We start from the raw sequence: 20,963 nt of genomic DNA, 5'->3' as shown, positions 1-20,963 counted from the left end.
GATCCTCTTGCTCACAGCCAGCAGTTGGATCGTGGACTTGACAAGAGTGACAGGCCCAGATCGGACCGGTTCGGCGAGCTACTCTATGCAGTGTGTGCTGTCGGGGACCTGAGGAACTGCCCGGTAGGTAGATATCCAAAACAAGCTGCATCGATGCAAGCTTGTCACCATCGGCAACAGTTGCCCAGGGCGTCATTGTCGTTCTTTCCTGTGCGAGTAATTACCTGGTCTGCTGTACACAGCCGCCTTGCAAAAACTTCTGCATACGAAGTGACAAATCCTGCAGCTATTTGTCCCAATTACTGGGATTCCCTGCATGCGGGACACTACTCTGGGACACAGCTCTCATCAGTTACTGGCTTAAGAGTGACACTGAGAGGACTCAGTGTCGGTAAAACGACATGACACCAAAACCGAAATGCTCATGTGACCGCAGCTGAGTAACAGTGGTGTCCCTTGTGTGTGCCTGTGTGTTTTTAATTGCGTGACGTGTCGCTTCAGTTTCACTTGTCTCGCGGCGCCCCATCTTATAAAGTGCTGACTGTGTCCCCCCCCCCCCCCCCCCCTCCATGCAGAGTGAATGTGGCCAGAGGATCCCCACGCGCCGGGTGCTGATGAACTCGCCGGACATTGTCACCATCGGCTTCGTTTGGGATGCGGAGCAGTCCGACCTGACCGAGGATGTCATCCGATCACTGGGGCCCTTTATCAACCTCTCTGAGGTAATGGGGCAGGGCTTGGCTAAGGGAAGGGTCTGACAAGGGGTGGGGCTTGGCTAAGGGAAGGGTCTGACAGGGGGTGGGGCTTATGTAAGGAGAGGGTCTGACAGGGGGTGGGGCTTGGCTAAGGGAAGGGTCTGACAGGGGGTGGGGCTTATGTAAGGAGAGGGTCTGACAGGGGGTGGGGCTTGGCTAAGGGAAGGGTCTGACAGGGGGTGGGGCTTATGTAAGGAGAGGGTCTGACAGGGGGTGGGGCTTGGCTAAGGGAAGGGTCTGACAGGGGGTGGGGCTTATGTAAGGAGAGGGTCTGACAGGGGGTGGGGCTTGGCTAAGGGAAGGGTCTGCGCAGGGGCGGGGCTTATGTAAGGAGCGGGTCTGACAGGGGGTGGGGCTTGGTTAAGGGAAGGGTCTGTGCAGGGGCGGGGCTTATGTAAGGAGAGGGTCTGACAGGGGGTGGGGCTTGGTTGATGGCAGGGTCTGCACAGGGGTGGGGCTTATGTAAGGAGAGGGTCTGACAGGGGGTGGGGCTTGGTTGATGGCAGGGTCTGCACAGGGGCGGGGCTTATGTAAGGAGAGGGTCTGACAGGGGGTGGGGCTTGGTTGATGGCAGGGTCTGCACAGGGGCGGGGCTTGAGTGCATTACCGGCCTCTGAAGGCCTGACTGGGCTTCTGCAGTTGTATGTTCAATTGTAATTGGTGATTATTCGCTAAAGAAAAATAGGTAGTTATTAAAAAATGCTAAGTTTGTGGGTTAACTTGTGGAAACTTGTTGCATCATTTGCTGTACATTCTGCACTGGCAGTTAGATGTTTGGTATGCTCCCGGCTTTTATTTGAGTTCCATGTGTGTAGTTGGCATGTTCTTACCATGTCACATAGGTTTCTTCCAAGTGATCCAGTTTCCTAATACAAAGAATGCAGTTATGCCAATTGCCCAGTGTGATATTTCCTATACATGCATATGCCCTGTGATAGGCTGGCGTCCCACCCATGATGGACCCCAGCCTTGTGCCCTGTCTGGGATAGGCTACAGCCCCCCCCCCCCCCATGACTCTAACAAGGAAAATCAGTTAGAGCAAGGATGGATGGATGCAGTTTTGTCAACCGCACTATGCAATAAAGAATCAAGAGTTAATTCATCATGCATCTCACAGGAGAGACGGGTCACACTTCCCCCCCCCCAATAAAGCTCACATTAAGTGCTGCCCTTATCTGGGACAAATGAACTGGCTGCTTTTGCTCTAATCACTGCTTATCACTCTGCTATTGGAGATGTTGTCTTTGCAGCAAAAGCATCTTGCAATAGAGCTTTGGATAGTTTATTGAGACGTGGGACAGGCCCCACTTTTAAATTCAAATTAAAGCGAGATTGGCCTTTTCACTGGTCCCGAGTATGTATTTTAGCAAGGTTTTCCTGGTAGGGTGATATGCTTGTCCTGTTAATGTAGTAAATGCTAATGTTGAGGAATGGAAACCATGGTAATGTGGGATGCTTGGCAGCCACAATCTCCTGTGGTCACTTTTGACGTCACTAATGTGTTTTTCCCTCTTTCTACAACCTGCTTTGGATTTGCAAACAATAGACATACTTCTCTGGAGTGTCCGTCAGCTGTTTGCAGCGCATATCTTTGTAGTTTTTGCTTTCTTCTTAATTTGCAATTGTCCACTGCTGCCTGTGCTCGTATTTTGCTTTTGGTGACCATATGTGTGCCCTGATTTATTTATTTTTTCTTTCTGCCGTGTGTGCACCCTTGTGTATTAGTATGGTTATGCAAAGTGGCCTCAGCTCTGGTCTGGAAAGGTTCATTTCACCCCTGTCTTTGAGGGGGACCGTCCACCAGAAGGTGAAAGGCACCCCAGAGGGGGCTTTCCTTCGAGGGTCCTGTGTTATTTCCGACTGTCTTCCACTGTTTCTCGTTCTCTGTGTTTATTTCTGCAGTACGTCCCTCTTTTCCTGCTTCTCTTCTTTTCCTCTGACGTGAGTCTCGTCCCAGAAGGGCCTGGCCGTTCGGTGCCGCCGGTCAGAGTCGTGTTCGGCCCGCGCTGCAGGAAGGAGACTGGGAGTGTTTATTTCAAGGCGTTCTGGACCGAATTCTGCTCTCCCGGATTTGCATACATTCCAGTCAAGGATTAGTTCAGCGGAACTCTGCTGAGTTTCACAAAGGAACTGATTCATTGTCCTGGCAGGACCCTCGATTTAAACTGGTGTTAAAAGGCCTGGTGAACCGTTTCTGAGGTCATCAAATAAACCAGCTATTCGGTGCTGGAACATGAGAGGAGAATAGACCCTCAGCCAGGACGTGGCTGAAGCACCACTGTGGTGTAGAGTGTGATTCTGTTGCGTGGTGAACGTGCATCTTCTGCATGTGCCGACCACCTCTGTTGCATTTAATTCCTAAAGATGTTTCTTATAACGATCTACAGGTCTGTAAACGGCAGTTGCCTGTTAGATGTCTAGCCGAGCTGGTCTGGCAGGGGGGTCGGTCTGGGGAAAGGTGCCGTCCTGCGGCCATGAGAGCAGAGGGGGTGCCGGCCTTGACCCGTGATCGTTGTGTCTTGCAGCTGTTCTATGGCGTCATGGATGAGCAGGCCAAGAAGAGCGAACTGCGACTGGTGGGGATGATCTGCTACACCAGCCGTCACTACTGCGCCTTCGCCTACCACACGAAAACCTCCAAGTGGGTCTTCTTCGACGACGCCACCGTCAAGGAGGTGAGTAGGCCTTGGCTTAATCTTCAACTTTCTTCTAGTTCCTTCTACTTCAGGCGCCAGTGGACCTGGTATTTTCCAGCCTCCGCAGGTAGTAGGGCGGCTGGGTTTTGGGAAGTCTTGGGGAGTCTTTGTCTGAGAGAAGTGGCCTGGAATCGTGCCGAATAAGTGTTCTGGGTGAGCTGGCATTCCGGCTTACCGTGGCGTGCCGGTCCAGGCGGTGTTTACCGGAGTCCTGTTTCAGCGTTAAGTGTGGGACGCAAGCGCTTTCTCAGAAGTACTTAGTGCGCCACGGAGCACGATGCCAGCAGTCTGGACGTCCCTGGGTGCTGTTCAGTGGAGTCCGTGTGTCCTTAATGAAGCGGGGGCGGCTGCTTCTCGCTGGGAGTTGCTATCGCTCCCCTGGCCCCTCCCCCTCTGGCCATACTGGGTCACCATCGGGCACAGAAATGTTTGATGCCCCACAGCTGAGCAAAGCTTCTCGCTTGACGCTGGGGTTTCTTTGCTTAGAAGTGGAGACGCAACCAGCCGTTTTTTTTGTAGCCCTTATAAAGGAAGAGCACGACATCTGCTAGCTTGTTCACCTTGGGTCTCATGGCTTGCAGCTCCTTGATATTCCAGGTTTAGACCAAAGCCAGCATGGTGTTCAGAACCAGAACCCTTTTGCCTGTACCGCTTGTGCTGAAGCTACCATTTTGGGGACGGCTCGGGTCACCATGCTGGTTGAAGCTGGTAGCCTCCTGTCCCTATATAATTCGGTGGGCAATGTGTGTAAATTAGGTGTAAAAAGTACGAACACCTCTTCAGTGTTGGCTGGGGGGGCTTCTTCTCTTTAACCCCCAAGAATCATGCCTGCTCCTTCCCCTGTGCTATAGGTTGGCTCCAAATGGAAAGACGTTACCACTAAATGCATACGAGGCCATTTCCAGCCCCTCCTGCTGTTCTACTCCAACCCCGACGGCAGCGCGGTCTCCCCCGACGACGCCCCCAAGCCGACCAACATGGGCTCGCACTACAAGCCCGCCGTCAACGGAGAGGCCCCAGGTGAGCCGCGCAGGTCATGTGACACCGGGGCCGATGTACTTACAGGTAGTTGCCTCTAGGGCCCCCAATCTACTGCGCTGCAGAGGCAGTGAAATGATCACCAGTTTTCTTGCTGGGGGGCCTCACGAGTAAAGCTTTGCCTGGAGCCCGTAATTTTACAGTAATTTTGAGATGTTCCTCCTTCAGGAAACGGTAAGTGTGACCTGTAATTGGGGGCTATGCTGAGATCATTTGCTCATTTGCATTATTCACCCTGTGTAGGTATTTTCCACTTTCTGGTGCCCAATACGGTAATGGGCCTAACAGCCCCAGAATGCGGCCATGTTTAACTGTTAAATACTGTACCCTCCGGTTACCCTCTTCTCCAGGTCGCTATTGCTCATAAGCTGGAAATTCTCATATATTTCCAGTAAATATCCTTGAGACTCGCTGTACATTCCTATAAGTGTTTGTTTTTGCAATTTTGTTGCACAAGTGGTTTTATTTATTATTTTTTCATCTCTGCCGGCCAACTTCTCAGTAGCTGTTTAATTTGCTCGATATCTCAGGCCGTGTATCAGTCGCTTTTTTTTTCTTCCCTCCCGATCTGGGAGATTCCTTTTCCTCCGGCCGTGTTCTGCGCGTTTAGCCGGCCCGAAAGGGCCCTGCCGGAACCGCTCCTCCACAGCGCGGCCCCTTGGAAGGCCGCGCTGGTGTCTGGTGCCAGCGGCCCAGCTCCGCCGGCGGGCCGTCCTCAGATGCACTCTGCAGCAGAGCCATCCCGCGGGGGAGAGCCGCGGTTAGCGGTGAGGTCTGGCTTTTACGGCCTGCGCCTTTTCTCCTCCAAACAGACGGCTCGGTAAATAGGAAACAAATGTTTGTCCCGTTGCGAGACGGGACCTGAGCGTGGAGGGCTTTCGCCTCTCCCACACGGCACCCCTCTGCCCGGCTGTGATCCCGCCGCACCTCTGCGTATAAATCCGTCAGTTTATCTAAAGCAGTGTTTCCCAATCCGGTCCTTGGGGACCCAGAGCCGGTCCACGTTTTTGCTCCCTCCCAACTACTAGCGAAAAATGTGGCAAGGAGCTGGGAGGGAGCAAAAATGTGAACCGGTTGTGGGTCCCCAAGGATCGGACTGGGAAACAGTGTCCTAAAGAAGTTGAGGATGACCACACATAATGCATCTGCAGCTGCATTCCATGTGTTTGATCTTTCTCAGTGGTATTCCGGAAGCTCTGTGGGCTGATAGCTGTTCAGTTTAATCCAAGTCAGAATTTGTCTTGGGGCCTGATTTTGATTATACTGCCTTTTAATGTGATTTTGCTGCCCTGCCTCGGCCTTTACCCCTGCCACCGCAGCGCGGTCGCCCTCAGAAGGCGTGGCGTCCGGGCATCGTCTGTTCTCACCTGAGTGCTCTTTCTCCCCGGTGTGTGGATCAGTGCCCGAGACGGTCGCCGCAGTGGCCAAGAGGACGGAGAACGACGCGGTGCCTGAGCTCAAGCACCCCAGGGTCCAGACCCCAGGGCCCTCCAGGACACCCTTCATCCGGGGCAGTGGGCAGACGAGCGGGGGAAGAGGACCTGGTACTGTGGGGGGGGGTTGTGCGTTCAGGAAAACTAAGAACTTTGTTTGTCATACCCTTTTAATTTATGCCCTGTACTGTTATGTCGGTGCTAGTACCATCTGTGTATCAGATATTCACACAAGGTCTAAAGCTAAGACGTCTTGGTACTGGTCATTGAGCATGAGTCCCTTCTGAATGGCCAAACCTGACCTTTCTTTGGCAATAATCTTCTTTACTCTCTCTGCATTTTGTCATAAGTCCAGCCAGCTGAAACTGTGTAACGTATGATTACTCAGCATGAACCTCAGGAGTGGACGTCTCATTTTAACACTGAAAAACAAGAGGGAGGGATGGGGATGCATATCGGGTATGGCTGGGTTCCTGTTAAACTTCACTGGCTGAACTGGGTTGCTGTCTCTCTGCAGTGAGGATCCTTCACATAGACCCCAGAAGTAAGCTGAAGGAGCTATCCAGGGAGTGCGCTCAGCGCGTTGGAGAAGTGCGGGGAACGCTGGCCCGGAGGGACCCGGAGAGGAACCAGCGGACCCAGCGGCACCGGGTCCTGACAGAGAGAACGTCGAGAGGTGAGGATGAGAATCCCCACCCTGGTTCTCCAGCGTGAGTCTTGCCAAGCCTGGCTGAGTGACCAATTCCTGTTAAACGGCAGGCTCACACTTCAGGTTTAGGACACTGTGCTTGTAATCAGACTGTTGTTACTGTTGGGCAAGGCCCTCGACATGCTCCAGGAAGCTCTCTCAAAAATGCCACTTTGGATAAAAACATCTGTTTAATAAAAAAAAAAAAGTGGCGACACTGTAGCGTCAGCATGACTAAGGTCCGTGTGACCTGTTGTGGAAGCATAGCAGAGGGTGAATCTAAACATCTGCTGGTCTGGCTTTTGGAGGGATTAGACATGTAAGTGGGGAGTGTTGATGAAGTTCTCCTAATCCCCTTGAGAAGCCATGAGGCCTGTGCTCCTATTGGCCCGTGGAGGTCACCTGATGCACCATGTGATCAGGGTGTTTTACGTGGGAGGGAGTGCAAGTAGTGGCATGGGGAATGTGTATTTTGTATAGTCCCTGCTAATGGTTAGTGTCAGTGTTAAGAAGTGATTTATTTTTTCTAAATAAATTGTATTGGTGATGCAACAGACAGGTTGGTTCTGCACATGCTCCCTGGGGGTGGGGGCCAGATTGTTCTACTTTTGATACTGAAGGGTAGAATAGTTTGCATAGTTTTGCGGGCAGGTGGCTGGCAGTGTGAATAAGAGAGCCTTTGTTTCGCAGAGTTCCTTGGGAGGAGAGACTAGTGAAACGGGGCCAATTGTGTGACTGTACAGAAAGTGGAGCATGCTGGGAAGGGGGGGCGTGTCCACGCACATGCTCCTCGCCACAGTGGACTTTCATTGTAGGAAAGCAGGTCACAATGTGAGAGCAGGCGGGTCAGCCTGGCAGGTCGTCATGGTAACACCCGTCGCCGCTGTTGCTTGTTGTGATGGCGGGATTTAGATGATTGGGTCCCTGCAGCGCCCCGCCCCATGGATCTGGGAAATGCAGGCCGTCATTAAGCTGCCCGTGCCGCCGTGGGCCGAGACCTGGATCCCACGGCCTTGGTGCTTACAGAGAGCATGGATCTGCATCTGTGGGGTCCCAAGACGCTGCCAGGATTCTTTGCTTTCTTCCCTGTTCACCCCCAGGGGGCTCTGCTTTGTGCCAAGGACATTTGCCTTGGTATCAGTGACACATACAGAGGTTTCCTTCGTCGGCGTGACGCCACCGTGCCCCTAAGCCACCTGTTCTCACTAGCGTGCTGTTTATTCTGAATATAATTCTGCTCTGTACCGGCACAGCAGGGTACCCAATACGCATAAGCGCTGTTTCATTTTAGCGCGACTGTCCTTACTTTCGGTTATCCTCTGGGATGTGAGACGCGGAAGCGGGCTGCTTTGTGAGCGATGTCGCCTTTGTCCCTTTCAGACGTGAACCCCGACAAGATGTATTCCCGCTCGGCCTCGCCCCCCGAAAGCGGCTTCCAGCAGTACGCGGAGCAGCGGCTCTACAACAGCCAGGGGAAGGGACCCTCGCGGGGCCAGAGGACCCCGGTTCTGCCCAGAGCCGCCCAGGAGGCTTTCTCCCCATCCCGGGTGCAGGTGTTGCCCAGCGTCCAGGGTCGGCGCTTCGACCTCACCAATGGCTATGACACGGACAGCAGCCAGGAGTCGCGGGAGAGAGCCGGCCGCAGCAGACCCAGGGCATGGAGGCCCATGCGGGAGACGCTCAACGTGGACAGTGTGCTGAGCAGCCAGGACCAGGAACGGCAGCAGCAGCAGCGGCAGCAGGGTAATCGCCGAAGACCTCCCGGCCAGGAGAGGGCACAGTATGACCGGGAGCGCGCCTGGGCCAGAGATGACCGCCGACCCAAGAATCTCATGACCATTTACGAGGACGAGCAGAAGAACGAGATGGGCAGCCACAGCTCGCTGGAGTCCGAGGACCGGGGCACCGTGGACAAGGAGAGGACTAAGGCCGGGTTGAACCTTGCGGTTCGGAACGATACCTGGAAAATGCAGCGCGCGGAATCCGGATACGAGAGCAGCGACAGGATCAGCAACGGCTCCACCAATCCCGACTCTCCAGGTGTGGAGAACTTTGCTGCCAAGGAGCTGAAGCCAATACCTGAGATGAGGTATGAGCTGCTTTGGTTTAATGGTCTTTTCTATAGGCTAGTTTGGCAGCATATATTCCCTCTTGCCAGCTCCTATTGGTCAGGATGGTGTCTATTTGTGAGAATCAGACTTATAGAAAGTGGTGTACTGTGAGGACATGCACATAAGTCCGCCCATCGCAGCACTAGTAAGGGCTATGAATGCTTTCATCCCACTAATGAAACTCAAAAACGGCCATGTTCAAATGGGCATTTTGGTAACATTCTCAAATTCGTGGCTTGGCTGATTCTCTATTCTGCCTTCCCCTGCCGCAGTGAAGCCTTAACGGCTGGTTCATTGCAAAGGGGGCCATGCGTACCCAGTTTTTTTTTTAATACAAATCAGTGGATTACTGTGGAAAGAAAAATGAGGTGAAACATTAAAGGCGTCTTGCGTGTTCGCTCTGAGGTACCGAGCACTGGATTGTTCACTGTGCCAAAGTAGGGCTACTGGTTTCAGGTTGTACTTGTTCAGTATGGGAAAATATTGAAGATAAAATCAGCAACGGGAAGTAAAAAATAGCAGGCAAAAGGACACCCCCTAGGGGTGGAGTGAGAACAAGGGTGGATACACATATCTATCAGTGGTGTGATATCTGTACAGTTACATAGTCTGGTGAATTCTCTTACAGTGACAGCACAACAGCACAGCAGTGGAGTGTAAATGCAGTGCTTAAAATGACACTGGTCCTTACAAACAAACAAAAAAACCCACCTCACAAACTGCCTGAAGTTCATTTCACTGACCTGCATGTCCCCTTAAGTCCCTTAAACAAAACAGTTGCTACTATTGTAGTTTGTAGTGAGGAGTATCATTGTAATGTTCGTTCTCATTTGCTGGAAAACATCTGTGAGGGATGAAAGCAAAGCGAATGAGTTTGTTGGCAGTCCGTGTCCCCCACCAGCCACTGGTGTCTGCAGTGGAAGTAGAGAGCATTAGAGTGCCCTTTTTCTGATCCGATAGGAGTGGGCTGTTCATTTTGCATGTCAATGGCTGTACCCCCCCACCCCCCCAATCTCCTGTGTTATGGCTTTGGATTAAATAAATCTGTTAAGAGCCGAGGACCAGAGAGGTCTCTGCTTGCCAGAGGTGGCTTTCAGCCATGTCTGCGTCCCAGTGACTTGAAATCTCGTTCATTTCAGGGACCGGCCACATCCCGGCAGATACGACGACCCAAAGCCTGACCTTCCGCTGGGCCAGTCCTCCCATGGTAAGTGGCCGTTTGACACGTGCTTCGCCCAGCGTTTCCCATAAACCCCACATAGCCCCGCTCCGCCGGGATAAACACAGGCCCCCGCTATTATGCCGCGCTCTCCCTGTTCCAGGTATCAACAGGGTTCCTGCAGATCCATAAAATATTTAAAAATAGATTTTCATCTAAAATAAAAGCTTCTGAGGTGAAACATACGGAGTGGGAAATCGCTCTCAACACCCCACGATTTTCCCGCAGGGTCTCCATTAAAATTGCGCTCCCCCCAAATTTATCTTTTTAAAAAGTGTGAAAACGGCCAAGTGACACTTTTCATCCTGATCTCAAGAGGGAAGAAAAAACACTTTAAAATTGTTATCCGAGTTTGTGCTTTAAAGTGTCATAACCCCCAGAGCGGCTCCCCTGATTTGCCTGAAATTTGCATTTTTAGTGAAATTATGAAGCCATCAATTCAGTGCAAAGGAGGGACTTATGATTCCTTCAGCGTAGTGTTGCCTTGTGCGCTTGTTGCACTGGCCAAATAACCTTTTTGATATGTTCACACACACACTCTCTCTCTCTCTCTCTCTCTCTCTCTCACACACACACACACACACACACACACACACACACACACACACACACACACACACACACACAATGGTGTTATTTTTCTGCTGTCAAACTCTTAGAAAGCATTGAATTTGAAATTGTGCAGCGAACTTGTCTAACCTTTGTTTTGTGGACTAGAAGTGACCTTTGAAGTGACCCCCCCCCCCCCCCCTCGTGACTGCTATTATGCTATTATGGGGGTAATCGTCCTTTCATTCCATCTGTGCTTATTTGGACGTTTTGTCGCAAAAGTCATCTAAATATTGTCCGTGCTTTGGTGTTCATGAACGTTTCAGTGATATTCAGTGGGCGATTTCATCCTCGGAGTCCCCACAGCATACAGAGTATTCAAGTTAAGCGTCCTTTGCTTTTAGAGTTGCTCAAAGCCACCATATGATGATAAACAATCTATGTGAAAATATGTACAATGTTTTCAAGTGTAATGAAGAGCATTAGAAGTGTGACCTATTCACCTACGCTAAGATTATAATATTAGTTTGGTCATTAGGGGCCGACGCTGTGTAATGTGATAAAGACTTAGAAACTGGAGCTGAAGATGCAGAATTAAGATCTGATGGTGCTCACACCTGACGGCAGTATGGTCAGCCATCTTGGAGAGCCCCCCCCACCGGTGGGAGCTATTTAAAAGCCAACTTGGGTCCTAGACAGGAAGTGGTGACATCATGTCTATGAACCCAACCAATTAGAAATAGTTGGGCCCCTTTCCTGCAGGTGCCCATGCAATTCTCTCTTTTACATGTCGTGCATGCAATGCGTACAAAGAGTACGTGGATGCATTCAGTGCACCGGACACACAATCGCATGTATATTGTGGAAGTTCAGGTTGTGGACAGGCCTTTATAAACAGGCTTGACGGTTATAACCTTTTTTTCCTTTTTTTGGCCAGTGGCTTCTGAATCTGCTACCTACCCTTGGGAAACGGGTCAGATTTGGTTTTGGCCAATGCTGTTGAAATGGTACCGGAGTACAATACGACAGGTTATTGTTACGTCATGCCATTAAAAATCTGAAATTGGAAGCGTTTGCAAGTTACTGTCATCTCTGGTCGCTGTTGGAGACGAGCTAGCTGGGCAATTTGTAACATTATTGGTTCCGGTTGTACATTGGTGCAGAAAATGAATGGTGAGAGATGCATTTATCATATATTATCATGCATTGTGTGCTTGAGAATGTGTCCCTTTCAGTTGTTGTACTACAATGTGTCACCCAGCTGTTATAAAAGGGGTAAGATTGCTCCCTGAGACTCCTAGCAGGAACGATTCACCGTGCATGATGCAATATTTAAAAACAGTGAAGGCCTCACCTTTGTCCTCCTGTTAGGATCTGACATGCTGCCTTTGGTTTCCTTGGCGTCTGATTAGACACGGAGCTCTGATTCACCCAGATTGAGATCTGATTTATTTTCCTTTCCTTGACCTTTTTTTTCTGGATTGGAGTGAGAGTTGTCTCCCGGGAACTGCTCCCAGCTCGCAGCGAGTGTAAACGGCGGCCTGTGAGGCGCCCTCTATAATTCACGCGTCTGCTCCAAAGGTCATGCTTTTCACAGCTGCCTCTTGTGATCTGGGCGCCCACTTCCGCGGCCCATAAATTGTGCGCTCACCCACTAGACTGACCTTCAGCGGTCTTCATGGCCCCCTGGCTCCTTACTGGGGGGGGAGATCTGAGTTCTTGAGGTTCCCGTTGTTGATTCAGAGACTTTTCCTTCTCTCTGTGCCTCTGTCCTCCTCCGCTTCTCCTTCCGACTGGTACGCTGCAGCCCTGGATGCAATTCCGGTTTTGGCTGCCAGGGGCTCGAACCCAGGGCCAAAAGGGTTCCGCTTGCGATACCTCTGTATGCATTCGTATTTTATGGTGGGTTAGGGTTTGGGACATAACAGGACAGCAGGTACCAGCGTGAGTGAAGCTGACATAGCTTTGGATACAGAGAAGAGTGTCAGTAGAGATTTATAAAAAAAAAAAATGAGAACATACTATATAAGCTAATTAGTGTTCGTTTATTGGGGGGGATAAAGCCCCCCCCCCCCCCAACACAATCCCAAAAATTAGCTAAATGTGCATGTGTATAGAGTATTTGCTTTTAAATTTCCCTGAATAGGGACTGGTTGAAAACAGGAGCACTGGGCAGAGTTATGATGATTCCAGGGGCCCCTGAATGATAGGGGCCCCCAATTTTTTTTTTTTTTTTTTTAGCATAATTCGATTGGTTTGGGTTGGATTTGGATATACTCTAATGGGGTCCAAATTCTCTAGAGACACGCTTGACTGAAAATGCGAGTGGGGAGTGCCATTGTAAAATTAGGTAATTAATTGCCTCATTGAAGATTGTGGTGTTGATTGTTTTTCGGTGTGTTGGTTGTTAGGTGGCTAGCATTTGGCCGTTTGTCTCTTTGTCATCGGTCACACCTCTTCCAGCCCTTTCGGAGTGCCAGAGGCGTCGACGTGTCCTCTCCAGAAATAGATCGCTGGGTGCCCGGGAAGCTGTCACGGCCTGCCACTTGGCGATTGTGGACGCTTCAAATGCCACAGGATCGGTGGTTAATTTTGGTCTTTACAGAAGCGGCTTCTTAACGATGTGTTAATGTGTCTGGGGATTAAATGTGGCAGTTTGGATTAAACGACAACATGTTAATATACAGGATAACTTCTTATTTTCTTTCTAAACTATACCTTGTACAGTGGTAAAGTGTTATGGTCAAGTCTAGACTGAACTTGTTTGGAGAATGTTTGTTTACAGGGGTGTAAGAACTGATCGAGGGGGGGATATGTCATTCCTCCCCCTCCACAATATTTAATTTGGATTCATTCACCCCCCAATAAACAAACTTTTGTTAAATTATTACATTGTCCCTTCCAGTATCAAACTTTCTCGTGTGCGCCGTTGTTTATTTTGGTTATTTTGCAGATAAAGCATAAAAATCTTTTTTTTTTTTAAATCAGTCACAATTTGAAAAAGTGTATTTACAGTGTTTCTATATCACACGTGGAGATTGAAGCTTGACTTGGGACGACACATTTTTTAAGAAGCCAGTTGCCGTTGGTATATTAAATATAATCAGAATGTTTAGGAGATTCTATAATGTATCCAGTGGACACAACAAAATTGATTATTTCCTGAAAGAGTGATTTAGGCTTGTGCCTGTAAAGTACAACTGGTCTCTAGTGCCCTCTGCTGGTCTGGCCTCTCCACTGGCAGAGAAGCATGAAAAACTGCATTCTAATTTTTTATTTTTTTTTCTGAATGTATGATTTCTGTGTAAAACTTTTTTAATTAAGTAAGAGATTATATTTATGGCGTGGAACTTTCAGTGAAGGGCAGTTTGTGTAGTCATGGCTCAGACAAGCATGGATAAATACGTGCAGTTTAAATAAAAGTCCGTCCTAGTCTTTGTCGCTTAGCATTTCAGTCAGTTCTGTAATGAAGGTTAAATAATGTCGTTTCTTTTTCTCCCTGGGCAGAGAGTGATTTGCCAGTTAGACGGGCATTACTGAAGGATACATTGTTCGGCTTGATGTCTTTGCTCAGGCACTCTGACTCGTGATTATTTGTTTTTGTCTTGCCCTTTGGGGGAAATGGCTGCAATCGGTGGGAGCAGCTACAGCTCAGATGTGGGAGCTATTAAGCCGGTTGCTAGGGACCAGTTCGTCAACTCAAACAGCACAATGTTTCATCCACTCGCAGTCTTTAGCACCAGTGTGAAAGTGACGCCGCAGTTTAGTATGTTGTCCCTGCTGGCCGGACCAGATTTATCTGTGACCCTCTGTTCTGCATCACATCTGGCTCCATTGACGTAGGAACCTGAAATCAGGGCTGCTCTCGCTTAGGGCGTTTCAAGAACCAGTTCAGTTCAGTTGCGGACCAAATTATACCTTCTTGAAATTTCAGACCACTGAAGGACCCGTCTATGTGCTTAGCTGTGCTCACTTCCTTCTCAGTTCTCTTAAAGCTGAATTTACTCGTTCTATTGATTTTCTTTCTTTTTTTAAAACAATCTGCCTGTCACCTCCATGATGTTTCAAAATCCTCATACGTTCTGCTTCTTTCGTTGCTACTTTGATAGGGATGATTTTCTAGGGAGGTACTTCCATAGGATCTTTTCCCACTCATAGACTGACCTGCATGACGTATCTCTCCATGGTCCATTGATTTTCTCGAAGCCCTGAAGGTGTTGATGTGGCAAGATCACGTCCAACTTGTTTTGCACATTCATGACAAAGGGAGCGATCATTCCCTCAGTGCCTGGCGAATGCCAGGGAGAACAGAGTGTACCAGATTTAATTACGCTGAAGATGTGTGTTCCAACCAGCTAGACTGAGAACATGTCCATAAGTTATTTTATTGTATTCAGAAAGTTTTGATCTTTGTATGTGATCTTCTTGTAACAAAGACGAACCCAGGGACTGCAGATGAAAACTAGCCTTTTGGCTAAGTTTGATGTTCATGCAGCAACGTTATCAATATGCATTTAGGGGGGAGGGGGGCTTTTCACACAAGCTGCTATCGATAAACGTTTGTGACTTTAGCATCTCGGACTTAATAAGCAGTGAAATCCAGTCCCTTAGGGTCAGCCATGTTTTGTTCATACATGTTCTATCCCCTCTGATGTAACAATACCGGAACCAAGAAAAGTATGAAAATCCGATAACATTTTCAATACACAACACAAAAAGTAACTCAACAAAAAATTTCAATTATTTTGCTTGCAGTAAAAACGTAAACTCATGTATAAAAACCTTTGCATTGCATTGTTAGTTAAAGCATAATAAATTCAGTAGTAGCCATTGTGTCTGCATACCATGTTCAGTGATATTCACAAGCAGTATATAATTGCCATTTAAATTAGATTTTACTTTTTTATCATTACAATGCATAATAGAACATATATACATTACTTTGAAATACCTTCTTTATCTTGTATCTCAAAGCAAAAACACTTCTAAGAATTGCACGACTCAATAGATAGGTATGTAAAAAATCCCTGTTTCTTGACTCTTTGTATTGCATTGCGTATCGGTCTTTTAAATGTTTAACTAAATTTGTGGTGTTTACCTCTGTTTTCAGTATTGTGCGGTGGCACAACTTGCATACAGGCTTGCATACGTCCTGTGGTTTACCGTTTTATTTTGGCACAAAGACAGAGTATTTAAAGATGACATTCCGCCTGTGCTCTTTATTGATTAAGCACTGTGACGTTGGCTCCAATGCTTCTGAACTACTCATCTTAGTGACACCTCCTGTGTGAGACTTGGGTCATTGGTAGCCTACGAGCCTCAGTGTTCAGAGTGAACAGGAAGTGCAGGCTGTAGAATCAATACCGTGAAAACTAAGTATTGAAACTATTTTATACACGATAGAATTGATACTTTTGACTAGTCCCCTTTCTGCTGTGACTGATTTACTCGTTAGGGCTTAAAATAAGGTGTCCTGATCGTGTCTAGTTACAGGAACAGCATTAGCTGTAGTTTCTCTCCCTCTGAAACACTTTGTTTCTATTCTTTAGATACATTACTTATTGCTGCAAATAGAGACCAAACACCTTTCACTCAGTAGTTGTATCTGTGTGCCGTGTCTGGGGGCTTGACTTGGTGTGGGGTGGCCAAAGGCTTGTACCTGTTGGACAGGCTCACTTTCAAAGCAGGATGCACCTCTGAGTTAATGTATCTTTAGCCGTTGGGTCCCGGCAGCCTCTGCTGGGTAACGTGTGCTGAGCGCTCGTTGGGAGATGCAGTTTTTGGGAAGCATATTAGAATGAAATCATTGTTCCTAATTTTTGCAATACATTGATACAGCGTAACAATACTTTGTTGCATGGGGCGTTGAATGTTATTTCGTGACAAGTCTTAGAAACCATCAAAATGACAGGAAGTTATTATCATGGAGAAAATGACCTTCTAAACTAGGGGCTCCCCACCTTTTCATGACTGCAGACCAGTTTACGGCATACAAATATATATGCATAGCGGCAGATCGATAGGCGATTTGATAGGCTGAATTTCCATTTTTTCAGGTGTGAACATAATGTATGAACGTCAGAGGCTGTAAAACATTGAAGAACTAGTTCATTTTTCGGAAATTAACCAACCCCCCAACCCACCCCCCCCCGCCCCCCCCCCCCCCCTGGCGTTCTGCTGTCTAATGGAATATGGACCAGTATTGATCCATGAAGGGGGGTCTGGGAATCTCTATTCTAAACAGCAACCAGGAGGTCTTGTGGGTGTCTCTTTCCTTAAACGTCTTTACTGATTTTTTTATTATGACTTTCAGCTATAATAGAACAGGAATACTAGTTAACGGCAGTGAGGTGCAGACTGAAGCTCTCTAATGTGTGGTTTCCTTTTCTAGGCGAATATCCTGGCAGAGCTCATAACCTCCCAGAATCTCATAACCTCAGATCTCCTTCAATTTTACAAAGGTATAAAATCTTTTCTAAGCCAAATCGAATATGTAGAGTAATGAGATTAATTTCAGAGACTGATTTGTGTCTTTTTGCTCTACGTGTCACAGAAGAAAGGCGTTCAGAGGCGCTGGAAGTGTGGACGGCATGGATGGAGATGAGAAGGTTACTAATGTAAATGGGTGGGGCCACCAGCAGAGAAGCCCCGTGCCTCCTGGTCTGGCCAAGGGGAGCAGCTCCGAGTGGAACAGCTCAGATGATCTGCTGGATGCCTCAGAGACCGAGGACAACTGCTCCCGGTGCAGCAGCGGTAACGTCACCCCTGCCTCGCCCCCTTGGGAGTCCCACCAGCCCATCTACCAAAACCTGCTGCCACTGCTGCCCCCGAAGACGTTTCCTCAGATTGCAGACGGGAGCAGGACCACCCCCCAAGTGCGGCAGCCACAGGAGCTCACGCAGCCTAGTTCTAGGGTGGGATTTCCGGTACGGTCCCCCACACCGTGCCTGCCTCCTCCTAACCATGCCGCAAAACAAGCACCTTCTTCAGATATCAGATCCAGATTAGAGCCCTCCAACTTGGACAGGGGCAAACTGTTGGCCAGGGAAGGTGAAAGGAAAGGCCCTGATGGGTCAGCTGACAAGGTCCTACCGACCAGCTCCTTCTTGGTGGATGGCTGCATGACTGATAGCTACAGGCAGAAGTATTACCACCAGATGGCACTGCAGGGTAACCAGAAATGCCCCAGCAGAAGAGAGCTTCAGGACACGAATCACCCAGTTTCCCTGGAGTTTCACTCAAACTCCTCAGTGTCCAATCAGCATCAAGAAACGTGGCCCTCCCTCTCCCAGTGGTTATAGTGGTGACAGTGTTTTAATTCAACTGCTGACATGGTTATTTTTATACATCCTTAATGCAGTTCAGTTTATACAACCAGTAGGTCTTCTGCTAAGTGGAATCCAGTAACTTCCAGCGGGCTAGGTGAAATTGGCTGTCTGTCACTTTTGTAAAATTTATATCTGATGGCCTGGCAAGTTATTGTGCTGCTAAAAGCATTATCCATTAGACTGTGTTTAATTCTAGTAGGATAATCCCGTCTGTTTGCTCCAGCTCATTTAATACGGCTTTCAAAACACATCCATTTTTGCTTAGTCCATAATTTTAGCTTCTTTTGATTATGTTGGACGTTTCTTTTTATACCCCAGAGGATACAGAAGACAAGATAAGCAGTATTTTGCCAAAAGGGAATTTTCATTTGAAGTTTGATCCCCTAAGCTTGCTGATTCTTCATTCTCTAGAGCAGTGCTTCCTGAGATGTTTTTGCTCCCTGCCAGACAGACATTTTCACTCCCTTCCAATTCCTGGGAAGAGAAACATGGACTGTCTGGTGATCTCTGAGGACTGGGTTGGGAAACACTGTTCTAGAAAATTGCTAAAAATGCTGTTCATCACCAGATGGTAATTCTTCTGTTTGCATAGTTGCCTACTGAAGTAGATAATACAAACCCAGTATGAACTAAGTACTGTTAATACATTTACTTTTGTTGGGTTAGTCTAAATATTAATAACTATTGGGTTGCATCACACTATATGTGAAAGAAGGAACAAATAGCAGCCCATTAAAACTAATTTTAGTGTAAGCAAAATTGCTCAATTTTCCTATACAAAGAAGCATTAAGAAAATGCTGTCACAAAACTATCACTGCCAAAACCTTTTAAAAAAATTGATTTTGACATTTGTGTGCAGTTTTTTTTTTTTTTGAGGGGGGGTGTTGTAAAAGGACCAGAAACATCGGACAATCGGCAAAACAACTTGCTGTACAGGTAGGAAGTGTTTGAGTTTGAAACCTAGCATTTCCACACTGCATATCTGCAGTTGTGGCTATAGTTCTGAATGGTCACATGATTATAGGAGCAGCGCACAGGGACGTACAGCCCAGTGTGTGACAGTACCCATCTCTACACCACCCCCCCGACCACAAATATCTTTACATTTTTTAATTCATGCGTGTGACAGCATTTCCATACATTTTACTTGTATTTGGATTTACTAGCATAACTTCGACTTTCTAACTCTATGCGGAGAACAAAATACTTTTGTGTTTAAAGCTTTTTTTTTTTGGCTGGTATGAAATGAAGCAGAATTACACTGTCTTGCGTCAGGCTGATACGATTCTCACTTTCTGTAGATGCATGGCAGCTTGCAAATTGAAGGTATCGACAAACCATCTGGTTTTATTTATCCTGGTCTGTTGTAAATGCTTAGTAAGACTTATTAAAAATGTTAGTTTACCAACACACCTTCTTGCACAGTGCCTTTGGTTTTCTATGTAAAATAAGACTAACCTAAAGTCACAATTTGTACAATAATTTTTGGAGATTCTTTTGTAATGTTAGTTTCATTTTTAATGGATTTAAATAAGTGTAAATAAATGTAAATTGTTTAACCATACAAATGTGGTTCTTTAACATTTTCCAAGCTGGAGAAACTATACCCTGACCAATTCAACAAAGTTTTCCTGAGATCATTTACAAACTCTGATTCATGCATCAGTTTCAGGTCATGATTTTATAGAAAAAACCGATCCGGTTATAAATGGTTGATCGCTTTGGCTCGCGTATTAGTTACAGCTCCAGACCTACAGGTCAGGTATAAAGCGCTTTTGAATCCATGCATAACAAAATATAGATGCTTCTCAAAAGCCAGAAATACTGCGAAAATGTCAAGATGGAAACATTTTGATCTTAGGGAGGGGGGGAAAAATCATAATAAATTAGCATTTTAAAAACTGCTGGTGGCAGGATCCAATTGTGGTTAAGCTTCCACACGGCCGACCTGTTAGGAAAGTTACAATTAGACAAGATAAAACTGATCAGGCAAAAGATTTCTACAGGAGTATCCTGCACAACAATGTTGTTATACTATTTTTTCGATTATGCAGATATACTCGCTGTAACATACAATACATTACGGTGCCCTCGAAACATTAGATGACTGAGTGCGATTTCATACCTCCCAGAAAACGTGTACAGATGTAACCACTGCTTTGGTCCCAGTAACGTAGTTTGGCCTCATCTAAATAAAGACACGATGTGTAAAATAAGACAACCTGGTTAACGCTGGTAAATCTTTCCAACTATTTCTTACTTTAGCTGCCCAGCTATTAGCCTCTTAGCTACTTCCTGTAGGAAAAGTTAAGCTATCTTGACGCATTTATTTTAGAAACGATCAGATACTACAGAATGTCATAACGTGTTTGTATAATTCTATCACAAACCTGTGCTTGACACATTAATACTTTATTTGAAATTAGCAGGCAGCTATACCGGTATAAAACTGTCGCCGACAAGTATAAGCGTGCTTATTAAAAGAGTAACATACTTACTAACCCGCAGTGTTATGGGACAAAAAAATAGATCACAAGGAAAAATGCGATATTAAAAAGAATAAACAGGCAGAAATCAAACCAGTACGAATGTTGAGGTAATGATACAGATCCACTTTCCTCCTCCTTATACCCCATATTGAAAAAGAACTACAGCTGATAAGGGCGTTGCCTGAGTGATAGGATATTTTACCGACTACCCAATGGAAATCGGTTAAACTATTAGCTCCCGCCCATATTTAAATTAGGCATAGATGATTTGCCGCTGCTCTGTAACACGATCAACAGACGTCATTTCGATTGGCTTAAAGGACTGTCCATTTCCCGTTTGGAATCATCGCGATAGTCAGGAAAAGTCATGGGCGTACCCGGGAAATCTCACGTACCTGTTGAAGATCACGTAATTCCAACGATAAACAGAACTGGCCCTGTTTCAGAAGATGCATTGCAATCCACCACACCTACGGTTTCGTTAGAGTGAGGCATCTACGGGACGTTAAAATCAGCGTGGCAGAGTAATGTGCTCAGGGTCAAATTACATTTTTAAATATTCGCCCAGTTTTTTTATATTAAAGTTACATTATATGCATTTTATATTTGGTTTTCCTAAAGTACCAGAGATATAGTCACGTTTCTTTCACGTTTCT

The 20,963-nt window shown here is 47.1% G+C and overlaps 1 protein-coding gene and 1 long non-coding RNA gene across 4 annotated transcripts in view; one reads left to right on the top strand and one right to left on the bottom strand.

Moving 5' to 3' along the window:
• Positions 1-19,386, top strand: part of usp53a (ubiquitin specific peptidase 53a) — a 35,433-nt gene extending 16,047 nt beyond the window's left edge. For all 3 annotated transcript variants that reach the window (XM_023794297.2, XM_023794301.2, XM_023794300.2), the window contains 10 exons: positions 18-123; positions 576-722; positions 3,281-3,430; positions 4,303-4,471; positions 5,890-6,033; positions 6,440-6,598; positions 7,991-8,699; positions 9,861-9,928; positions 16,881-16,950; positions 17,043-19,386. In XM_023794297.2, coding sequence (XP_023650065.2) covers positions 18-123; positions 576-722; positions 3,281-3,430; positions 4,303-4,471; positions 5,890-6,033; positions 6,440-6,598; positions 7,991-8,699; positions 9,861-9,928; positions 16,881-16,950; positions 17,043-17,790 — 2,470 coding nt within the window. In that variant the 3' untranslated portion in view covers positions 17,791-19,386. The remainder of the gene's footprint in view (positions 1-17; positions 124-575; positions 723-3,280; positions 3,431-4,302; positions 4,472-5,889; positions 6,034-6,439; positions 6,599-7,990; positions 8,700-9,860; positions 9,929-16,880; positions 16,951-17,042) is intronic.
• A 94-nt stretch (positions 19,387-19,480) lies between these two features.
• LOC111834713 (uncharacterized) lies at positions 19,481-20,491 on the bottom strand. The gene is made up of 3 exons (XR_002836063.2): positions 20,321-20,491; positions 19,944-20,006; positions 19,481-19,766 (listed from the first exon to the last, which is right to left on the bottom strand). It is a non-coding gene; the product is annotated as an uncharacterized lncRNA (long non-coding RNA).
• Positions 20,492-20,963: the final 472 nt, after the last annotated feature.

Source organism: Paramormyrops kingsleyae, chromosome 12, assembly GCF_048594095.1.
Source record: "Paramormyrops kingsleyae isolate MSU_618 chromosome 12, PKINGS_0.4, whole genome shotgun sequence".
Classification (NCBI taxonomy): domain Eukaryota; kingdom Metazoa; phylum Chordata; class Actinopteri; order Osteoglossiformes; family Mormyridae; genus Paramormyrops; species Paramormyrops kingsleyae.
Note: the sequence above shows the minus strand (reverse complement) of the source record. Positions and strands in the feature narration are given on the sequence as shown.